General features: G+C 27.7%; 2 protein-coding genes across 2 annotated transcripts; both read left to right on the top strand.

The window, feature by feature from the left end:
- The first annotated feature begins 296 nt into the window (after positions 1-296).
- Positions 297-969, top strand: LOC111309978 (glu S.griseus protease inhibitor-like). The gene is made up of 2 exons (XM_022909025.2): positions 297-507; positions 653-969. Exons 1-2 carry the CDS (start codon positions 432-434, stop codon positions 847-849), a joined length of 273 nt encoding a protein of 90 aa, XP_022764760.2. The 5' UTR covers positions 297-431; the 3' UTR covers positions 850-969.
- Positions 970-3,935: 2,966 nt separating this feature from the next.
- Positions 3,936-7,756, top strand: LOC111309975 (S-adenosyl-L-methionine-dependent uroporphyrinogen III methyltransferase, chloroplastic-like). Its single transcript, XM_022909019.2, has 6 exons — positions 3,936-4,447; positions 4,534-4,992; positions 5,146-5,223; positions 5,338-5,407; positions 6,171-6,448; positions 7,426-7,756. Exons 1-6 carry the CDS (start codon positions 4,175-4,177, stop codon positions 7,573-7,575), a joined length of 1,308 nt encoding a protein of 435 aa, XP_022764754.2. The 5' UTR covers positions 3,936-4,174; the 3' UTR covers positions 7,576-7,756.
- The last annotated feature ends 3,459 nt before the right edge of the window (positions 7,757-11,215 follow it).

Here is an 11,215-nt window from a genome sequence, read left to right as displayed (position 1 = left end):
TGAATTCCCCCCCTTTTTTTTTTATAATCTTCAGATCGTCATATAATTAGTATTGAGGATAAAATAATGATATAAACAGCCATGCATTCCTATATATTTTGTGTATCTAGCAATAAAGGAAAGAAATTTATTTGAATTTCATTCCTAAATTTTTTAGATTATAAAAATTTCATATTCAAAATAAGTTAATTAACATATATATTCAAATTGTTGGATGAAATTACCTTGAAATTGTTGGATGTATGTAAAATTTAAGCATTTTCCAAATAAGGTTTTTTTTTTTTTTTTTTTTTTTTTTTTTTTTTTTTTCTATTTTACAAGAAAATATTTAGATTTCTTTCTATAAATTTGTATCTTACCATTTTTGAATAAATAGAGAAATTTATGTATAAGAGAGCAAATTATTGAATCTAAACATAACAAAGAGAAACATGTCTCAAGGCACCTGGCCTCGTTATCCACCCTGCGCAAGCGGTTCTTGCACTGATCCTATTTGCTGCTCTCATGGTATGTTTTATCTTCTCATTTTCCCTTATTCTTTCTAATTAATTGGACATGCAAAATTTTCATTTCAACAAAAAGTTGTATTAGTCTTTATAATTAACAAAATAACATTGGAGAAACGTGATTTTTTTTTTTTTTGTTCTGGCAGGACATAAATTCAGGTGGCCTGAATTATTGGGAAACAATGGACAAGTAGCTAAAGCAACAATTGAAAAGGACAATCCTGAAGTAACTGTGGAGATAATAACACCAGGAAGAGTTGGCTTTGCTGATTTTTGCTGCAATCGTGTTTACCTTGTCCTTGACAATAATGGCAATGTTACCAATATGCCTACTGTTGGTTAAGACAACAATTTCAATATGTCAAGCTTATGACTAATAATAAACATTTTGCCAATTAATAAAGAAAACAATGGGGATTGTTCCATTCTCTTTCTTTCATTCAATTTCATCCTCTTTGTTTCACATCCATATAAAATTGAGAGACCTGCAAGGTTTTCTTCTGCATTATGTCAACTAATGACCTTTTACAATGCTGATCATTTTTTTTCTTTTGTTTTTGTAAATGAAGATGATATTCAATAGATTTAGGGTTCAAATCTCAACACTTACAATCTCTTTTCCTGATACAATCAACTTTGAAAAAAAAAAAAGCTGTGTTAAAAACATTCAGATTGCAACCTACAGTTCCATTATTAGTGCCACAAGAAACAATCAGGAAATGCAGTAAAGGAGGGCATGAAATACCTGCCACAAAGAACTAGTTTTTGTGAATGCATGGGCAATAAGAAGAGATTGGAAAACCTGCAGAGTTACATATCCATCCCGAGAGATTCATTGGCTGCTTCATTCACTAGAAAGGACTATACTTTGAGCTCATAGCATTTAGTGCTGAAAGAAGGGGTTGTCCTGGAATATATATGTGGAGAGCTTGCCGGCGATCCCTTGCTAATCTTTGCAAATTGATTGGGGCAATGCCAGTTGGGATGAACAAGGATGACTTAGACTTTGATGTTATGCCTGGTGCCACACTATGCACAAAAGAAATGCTCTTTGTCTTGTGGCTACGAAGATTAATGTCCGATTTGATGCATGCAAGGTTAAACTATATATAGTTCACCTGTGTATTTTATGATAAGGTCAATATCCACCGTGTTTGTGGTTAAGAGTTCATAAAATTGCTTTTTTAAAAATGATCACAGAATTTTGATGAGAAAATACAAATTAAAATCAGATTTATTAATAAAAAAAATCAAATTTAATCAATTGAAATATTTAAGAATAAAAAATTTATCTATTTATTACAATTTACTGACTTTGTTAAGCCAAATCAAAATTTCGTTGTAACTTTTAAGTGATATGAGTTCATGGAACCAAAATTCATGAAATGAATCTTAAGCGATAAGGGATTTAAAATTTTTTTTTAAAAAAAATAATATCTACAAGAGCCTAATAAGACCACAGATAAAGAAAAATGCAAGTATTAGAGTTAAAGAATCCTAATATTCTTTTCTAAAAGATAATTATCCAAACAATAAACTATAAATTCTATTATTTTGAATTAATATATTTCAAAATGCTAACATTTCAAAATTTTTTAAAATTTAAAATATGTCAGTCAAATGTACCTTTATATAATCTATTAACTTAGCTGTTTTTTTTTTTTTCAAAGTGATGAAGTAAAAATTTATTTTTAATTAATATAGTATTTATTTTTAATATGATTAACTTCAAATGATGTATGATGAATAAATAACACTTCAAATATTATATTAAAAATTTTTAAAATTTAAATATCATATTAAATATTTTATTATAATTTAAGAATCATTCTAAACCTTAATCTTATAAAATATAAGAGCAAAAAGTGTTTAAGTGCGTTATTTTATTTCAATTTTTTTTCACTTTCATACATCATATAGAAGTCTACAAATCAAAAATTGAGTCGAATGCATATTAAATTTTTTTAAAAAAATGAGATCTCAGAGTCAAGTTTAAGTAACATAACTTCGACCCTAAGTTTGGTATATATAAAAAATATATTTTTTATATTTATTAATAAAATTATTATTTAATATTTTAATTTAATATATTAACTTAATTTAAAAAATTATGTTTATATATAATTAAAATATAATTTATATTAAAAATAATATTTTATAAATACTATACTAAATTAAAATTATTAAATTAATTTTGAATCATGTCTAGTTGATATGGTTTATAAATATATGGATCAATTATGAAAAAAATAATATTTTGATAACGGAATTGGATGTAATTAATAAGGGTTCTGGACAAGTAAAAACTAATTTCTACTTGACCCTTTGCCATTCTTAGTACTAATTTAACTTTATATTTTAACTTGCTTATACAATATTTAGTAATTGATTTTACTAACATTATACATTTACTACCAAAAATACTCAGATTGCGTTGGGTAAAGTTTTTTTATTCTGTCATCTTTATTCTTTGTATATATATATTTTTAAAAGTGATCTAATTAGAAAAAACGAAAGATAAAAAAATAAACAGGAATGACAAGTGCATATTTTAATTATCTCATTTTTTTCTTATAAATTTATCCAATAAAAATTAAAAAAAAATTAAAAATTAAAAATGAGAAAAAAAATTCACATAGGGTATCACATTGACACTTCAATTTTGAATTTAAAATATTAATTTATTAAATTAAAATAAAATTAATCTTACTAATATAATACATATATATATGTATAAAATCAAATAAATAATAAAATATAATTTCTTATATATACTTCCAAATAACTTAAGACAAAGTATTTAAATATATTGCATGCATGAGTTCATTTCTCTTTAAAAAAATTCAACTTGTCTCAAGGTATATTATTTGAAAATAAAATAATTAACTATTCATTCCTCAAAATAAAATATTATAAAAAATATAAAAATATTTAAATAAATAATAAATAATAATAAAACAAATTAAAAAGAAGAAAATAATTTGACATATGACATAATATTGATATTTGTGAGAAAAAAATTTGAAATCTTAAAAATATGTATTAAATATAAAAATAATAAATAATAGAAAAAGGTGAACGCACAACAAACTTTTAGTATTAAACGGATCCCATAAAAAAAATAAATTTAAAATCTTAAAAAAACAAAAAAAAAAAGAAATAAAATAAAAATTTTTTGATATAAAGTGGTCTTATTTTAAAATATAAAATTTATAAAAAAATATTTATTAAATATTTTGACAAAAAAAAAATACTGGACTTAAATTTATGTCATGTAAGATTATATACTGTTAATCCATATATGATCAAAATTTAAATAATGGATTTATATTTAATTTTGTCAATTATATTACCAAAATTATAATTTATTTTAATTTTTGTTTATTTAATTAACTTCTAAGAAAACCCCTTGAATTAAAAAAAAAAAAAAAAGAAAAACACTAAACCCCAGTGTCTTTTTCCCATCTTCTTTAGGCCGAATGATTGCTCTAAAACTCCATTTTTTCCTTTAGCTCTTGACCGAACCCGGTGGCGATTGATAGATGCAGCACGGGCAAATACTCGTGCGGTGGTGAGCGGTGAGTTTCGCTGTTTTGCACCGTACTGGCGCTAAACCTCGCCGCCGTGGATACTGCGATAAACCCTTCTTGAAATCCCTAGCAGAGAAAATGGCTTCAAAATCATATATAATATCACCACCAAATCTCCCAAGTCAAACGAAACACTTTATCCAAATCTGCCAATCAACAACAAACCCACTTCCCAATTTGCCTAAAAATCTCATCTTGACTTCACGTCCAAAAAAATTAAGGTTGTTTGCTGTGGCAGAAGAGCAAACCTCAGCCGCCAGGGGGCTTGACGTTGACAACATTGCCAGAACTGTGAATAATGACGAGCTCACAAAGATTGTTGAAGAACATGGCGCTGTCGAGAAAGCGGAGGTGCTTCTTTTTTTCTTCTTTATTGCTCCTGCCTTGCATTTAAGGAAACCCAATTCTTTGGATTTACGACCATTTGTTGTTTACAGTGTAATTCTAGTGTTTCGTCGTCACCATTCACGGAGAAGCACTCATTACAGAGGTACCAAAGGGACCACTGGGTCTATAACAACAACAATCACCGGCTGCAATCTCTTAACAATGATGACCATGCTGCGTCTTGCTCCGTCCCGCCTGATGCTGACCCCATCAGGCTAAATGACATCGCTTTGCAGCTGCCAGAGCTCAGGAGGCTGCTTCAGGTTTTGAAACAGAAGAGAGAGAGCTGTGGGGCCCTAGAACCCAGGACTGGACCAGGGAATGTCTTCTTGGTGGGGACAGGACCTGGAGATCCCGAGCTCTTGACATTAAAAGCGGTGAGAGTCATACAAATGGCTGATCTTTTGTTGTACGATAGGTTGGTTTCTAATGCTGTATTAGACTTGGTTGGCCCTGATGCTAGGCTTCTCTATGTTGGCAAAACTGCTGGCTATCATAGCCGAACTCAGGTAAACTATTTCAATTTCTGGATGGTTTATTTGTATTGGATTTCTCAGATTTTCTTATACAATTTATTAGTTGCGGCTTGGTTTTCTTTATTTCGTTTTAATCCTACGGTTTCACAATTGTGAAAAGATTGATTTCTGTTGTTGTTGTTGCAGGAAGAGATACATGAGTTGCTCTTGAGTTTTGCTGGAGCTGGAGCTACTGTTGTTAGACTAAAAGGAGGGGATCCACTTGTGAGTCATTCAAACAGATACCAACATTTTTTTCCCTTAAATTAGTAGAAATGCCTTTTCAAGTCTAGTTCCTTTTGGGGCATTTTCTGGAACAATTGTTGCGAATTTTATCAGGTATTTGGAAGGGGTGGAGAAGAAATGGACTTTCTGCAACAGCAAGGGATTCAGGTCAAGGTTATCCCCGGTATGATACTGTAAGCTAATCTTTAAGTTGCATTAGCAATTTATCATGGTTAAATTTCCTTGTTTCTAGGATATCGAATGACTTTGGGGTGAAAAATTTAATGATGTAGAAGGTTAAATTATCCCTCACTGACCATAAAAGGCTGTAACTACACCATGTTGGTGAACATTTCTTTTCTGATTTCATGTCCTCAATTTGAGAAACGACTGCGAAAGTCTATTGGTTTTATGTGATATGGACTTAACATATTATTTTTTCAATTGATTTTTTTATCACATGATGCTTGATTAGCTTTTCAAATTTTCTCAAACGGGAAAGTACAGAGGAGATGAATTGTGTTTTGTGTGTTGAAATAACAGTGCTTAGATAAAGGGTAAAGCAGAGGTGTGTTGATCATATGTCCTGTATTCATATTATTCTTACTTAGCTTGTTTGAAAATAGTTTCAAATGGTAAGAAATATTTTGGATGATGAAGGGGAGCTATTTTTCATAGGGCATAGGGCATAGCATCTTTTTGAGTTACTGGAATGTAGGTACATGCATTTGACACTATGCCCAAAAGAATTAAAACTTACAAACAATTTCTTCAATCTTGAAGGTATAGAACTAAATGTATACCTTTTAAAATAGAACTGAAGGTATAGTCCTCAATTCTTGTTTAGTAAAGATGTTTCATGTTGAAGAAGAATTGAAAATCTTACTAATATAGAACTGAATGTGTCGGAAATGCCTTTCAGCTCTAATATGCTTATTGCCTTACAGGTATTACTGCTGCTTCAGGAATAGCAGCAGAGCTGGGTATTCCTTTGACCCATAGAGGTGTTGCAAATAGTGTTAGATTTCTCACAGGTCACTCAAGAAAAGGGGGAACAGATCCTCTCTTTGTTGCAGAGAATGCTGCTGACCCTGATTCAACTTTAGTGGTTTATATGGGCTTATCAACCCTCCCTTCTCTTGCTCTAAAGTTGATACATCATGGTCTACCACCAGATACACCAGCTGCTGCAGTTGAGCGAGGAACCACACCTCAACAACGCATGGTAAGTATGCGTTATATGTTATATATCATGCATGTATTATCACATTTCTATTTCAAACTTTTTAATTAAGGTTGTGTTAGGTATAGTGGAAAAGTGGAAGGATGGATAGGGGAGGGTGCAAAAATGAAAAGAAAATGAATCATGGGTGTGCTTGGTAAGAGAGAAAAAAGAGAGCAAAGAAAATAAGAAAGATGATTATTTTCCACCTTTATTCACAAAAATAAATCATTTCAAATTGGAAGGGTAGGAGGGAAAATGAAAGAGGTGTAAGTCAAGTGTCCATGTTTACAAGTTTGTTCACCATTCTTTTAGGTATTACTTTTTTTTTTCTTGACTTACAAAGGGTATAATGTTAAATAACATAAATAGCAATTTTCAACTTTACCAAGTAATGGATGGAAAGAAAATTAATTTTCTTTTCGCTTTTCCATCTTTTCTACCATAAATACCAATGGGAAGAGAAAAATGTGTTTTTCTTCTTTTCACTTTTCTCTCCTTCTAATTTTCCATCTTTTCATTTTTCTATCCACTCTATCAAGCAAAGCCGAAATGTTCATTATTTCTTTACAACATTGAGATTAAAGTGATTATCTATGGTTTAATTTCCAATTGACAGTTGAATGATTCCTTTTTTATGTAAGATTTGCAATGTCAAACACATGATAATGTTATTAATGCATGATTGTAATTTAGTAGAAGTATTTGGTGAGAATTCAATATAATCCTAAACCGCCCGTTAGAATTGACATGATGAATATAAAAATTTTATGCCAATAAATTATATTATATTTGTTGAAGGCAAAGGACGTTATCGTGTTAAATCCGTCTACTTTCAATGAGATTTATTGGTATAAATTTTATTTAATTAATTTTTTCTTTTATAAAAATTGTATAAAATCACAGTCTTACCTTCCATGGGATTTCAAATCTTGTTTTGATGGTGCCAACTGATTATGGCTGTTCTTGTAATGATATAGGTCTTTGCAGAGCTGAAGGATCTTGCTGATAAAATCAAAACGGCAGAGTTAGTATCACCAACACTAATCATTATTGGGAAGGTTGTTGCGCTTTCACCGTTCTGGCCGCATTCTTTGAAAGAAGCACCTTGTGTGGTGGTCAAGGCATGAATGACGTCTATGAGGCAGCTTTAGAAATAATAATTATTATGAGGTTGATTTGTTTAATTTGGCATGTTAAGAGAAAGTGACAGATCAATTTCTTGGCTGCTTTGAGGAATAGGCACAGCCATTTTTGGTATTTCTTGGACTTCTTAACATAAAGCAATACCAAATTTCATTATACTTCGAATTTGATTTGTTTGACGTCCCCTCTTAATACGTAATCAAGAATCAAAATAGTTGCGTGAACAACATGAATAAAATTAATTAAATTTAGAATTTTAAAAATCTGTTGTTAGTCATCCACAATAAGTAAATTTAGAATACAAAATTACATTAAAAACCCGTGGGCCTCTTCGCTCTGGAATTAATATAATTTATACGCCATTAAACAAGTTTTACTATCATTATGTTTTAGGTTAAAGTTTAAAGTTTTTTTTAATGAAGATTATTTAGGTAGACGTGAAATTATTAAATATTAATGATGGTGAGATTAGTTATGAGATTAAATATCATAATTAATTATTGTAATGGTGAGATAAGATATTACAATCTTAAAATTATTTAATATTTATAAAATTAATAAATTATTAAAAATATTTTTGTTTCAAATAATAATTTGTTAATAAATATTAAAATTAATAAAATTGATAATAATTTAAAATGATTTTTTAAAAATTGATAATAATATTTTTACATAAATTGATAATGGTTTAGAAGATAATACTTATTTTTAGTTAATAAAAAATAAAAAATGATAAAATAGAACTCAGCAAGAAATGTAAAAGAAAATTTAAATAAAAATCAAAACAAAAAATAAAAAAATGGACAAGAATAGGCTAAATAAGTTATGCCGTACCATTAAAATCCCAAGAGCAAATGAAAAACAAAAATAAAATAAAGACATTTGAAAAGACCGGCTAAAACAACATAAGTCAGCAGTCAAACTTTAAAAGTTCAGCTCGGTGAGGATAAATTTGTGTCGTGTCATTCACGTAACTCAAATGCATAATTTTTTATTATCAAAGTCAGTTGATTTTAAATTATAATGTGATTGATTTTAATAAAATTAAAAATAATAATAAATATTATAATTAAAATAATTTTTATAAAATTTTATGTTAAATAAATTTAATTAAAATAAATATTTAAATTTAATTGTATCAAATAAAAATACGATAAAATCCAATTTTAAGTTTGATTTTTATAATAAACGGAGCTACAGTTAATTTCGAATGCAGCCCAAGTAGCGTAAAAAGTGGGGAATATCGGTATTCTTGGTGTGCCAATGGCCAAGGACATCGCCAGGAAGAGACGAGGAAGCTACTTGGAAATTTTCACTCGTTACTCTAGCCTTGACAATGAAACCAAAGTCAATTCATAGCAATTGTATGGCAACAAACGTTCTTCCATTTTTCTACAAAACACAGCCTAAGCAATTCTCATCATCTTTGTGAAGAGCATCATTAGTATGTAGTGATCTTAAATGTTACAAACAATAAAAAAAAAAATTACAAAATTTAAACTTTAAATTCATTAAATATTATTTTTAAAAAATAATTTTAAAAATAATTAAATTAAAATTTAAGTTTATTTTTTTAAAAGGAGAATTTTTTTACATCATTGCTTACATCATATATTTAAATAATTGATTCTTTCTTATCTTCACACCTGGATGTCATTATAAATGGTTCTCCAAATAGCTTTTACCCAACCTCCCCCTTTCTATTCTCATAAATAATTAAATATTGCCTTATAAATCAAAGCACCTGTGGTTGTTTCGCCCTTGCTGTTGATGACATGCTGGGATGCCTGTTCTCTTTTCTGTTTCAAAAGTTTGACATTTGGTGCCTCCTATTTTTGGTGACTCATCAGTTTGCACTGCCCTTTGCATAGATTTAAATAGATTCTTTAATTTCAACAATTTTTTTTCAACATATATTGTTGAAATATCATTTGCTGTAAATGTTAGATCTATTATAGAAGTCCCATGGAATTGTTAAATTCATTGGGCAATTCTTCCTTGACAGAATTTTAATTTCTCAATAAGTTTTGCAACCTGAGTTGCTAAATTTGCCATGATTCTTCCATTGTATTCTTTAATACTAGGTTTGCCATTATTACTTCAAATATTTGGCTGCTTTGATTAATGATGTAATTTAATTGAGTTGAAATATTAATAAACTCGAATTTGATTTGATTTTAAAAATTGAGTTTCGAAATTTGTTTGAAGTTTGATCAAATTTTATTTTTTATTTTTGAGTTGGATTCATAATTCAATTGATTAATATCAATAAAATCATATATATTAATATTAAACATTAAATTTTATTGTTTATTTATATATTTTTAAAATATATATAAAAATTTGATTAACCTTTCTAATCTATCAAATCGAGTATTAAATTATTTAAATTTGATATGACTTTTTAAATAGTTTAAATTTAAATTCAACTCGATAAATAAATCAAATTAAATTCAAATAATTTATGAATAATTTTACTTATTTACAGCATTACTCTTTGTAATATGCATGAATATTAGGTGAACCTTTGATTGATATAACTTAAAAATCATTACTAAGGAAGTAATACCTATCTGCTTGGATCAATATGGGAAGCTAACCAATACTTTGAGCTTGAGTATTATCAGTTTTAATAATAAATATATTTTGTCTGCACAATATATAATTCAAAAGCTTCAATTGATTTTTTTTTTTTTGCTAATAATTCCTTCTCATTAATTGGTAATTCTCTTCTATTAGAGTAAATTGTTCCACTAGTGCATCTGGCAATTGATCTTTGTTATCAATTCTTCAATATATTTTAACATACCTCCTCAATATTTCTTGATGAAAATAAAAAGCCCTTCAATTTTAATTAGTTTCAACCTTAAATTTAAGATTATTCATTTCAAGTTTAAGTTAATTTTTTTTTGGATTAATTTGAATTTAGATCAATTATGGTTCAAATTAATTCAGATTTAAATCAAGCTGAGTTCGATTTAATTTGGATTCGAATCAATTTAAATTTAAATTGTTGATTTTTTTTTTAAAATCAAATCAAATTAAGCGAATTTGAATTCGAGCTAATAGAATAAATTTTTTTAAGTCGAATCAATTTTTAATCACTTCTAATTAAACTTATGAAAAATACTCTAAAGATAATTAAAGAATTTAAAATGCATATAGAAGAATCATTAAATATATAATTTTATCGGAGAAACTAAAACTCAACATAATTTTTTCTTTAATTCTATTTTCCTTTCAATTATTATAATTCCACTATTTTCTATAATTTTGCAAAATATTTCTTGACGTTCTAAATGTTATTCTTCATTATCTGACAATACTAATATGTCATGTTTATAAACTGTAATAAAATCATTATATAATGAAACTTTTTAATTTATCAACTTTAATTTGATTTTCATTTTTATTTAATCGTTTTGAATAAAAATTTTTACGAATTTTACTTAAAAAATGTTATCTAAATATTTTCTCTAGAATTATGCTTAATTGTGGTTAAAGAATTCGATTCCTTGAAAAATTTTAGATAAAATTATTTAAATATAATTTATGAAAAATTTTATTAAAAATAATTAAATAAAAATTCAAATCAATAGATTAAAAAATTTTATCATATAAATC

Source organism: Durio zibethinus, chromosome 19 (assembly GCF_047325235.1).
Source record: "Durio zibethinus cultivar Kanyao isolate XHJ-2024 chromosome 19, ASM4732523v1, whole genome shotgun sequence".
Classification (NCBI taxonomy): domain Eukaryota; kingdom Viridiplantae; phylum Streptophyta; class Magnoliopsida; order Malvales; family Malvaceae; genus Durio; species Durio zibethinus.
Note: the sequence above shows the minus strand (reverse complement) of the source record. Positions and strands in the feature narration are given on the sequence as shown.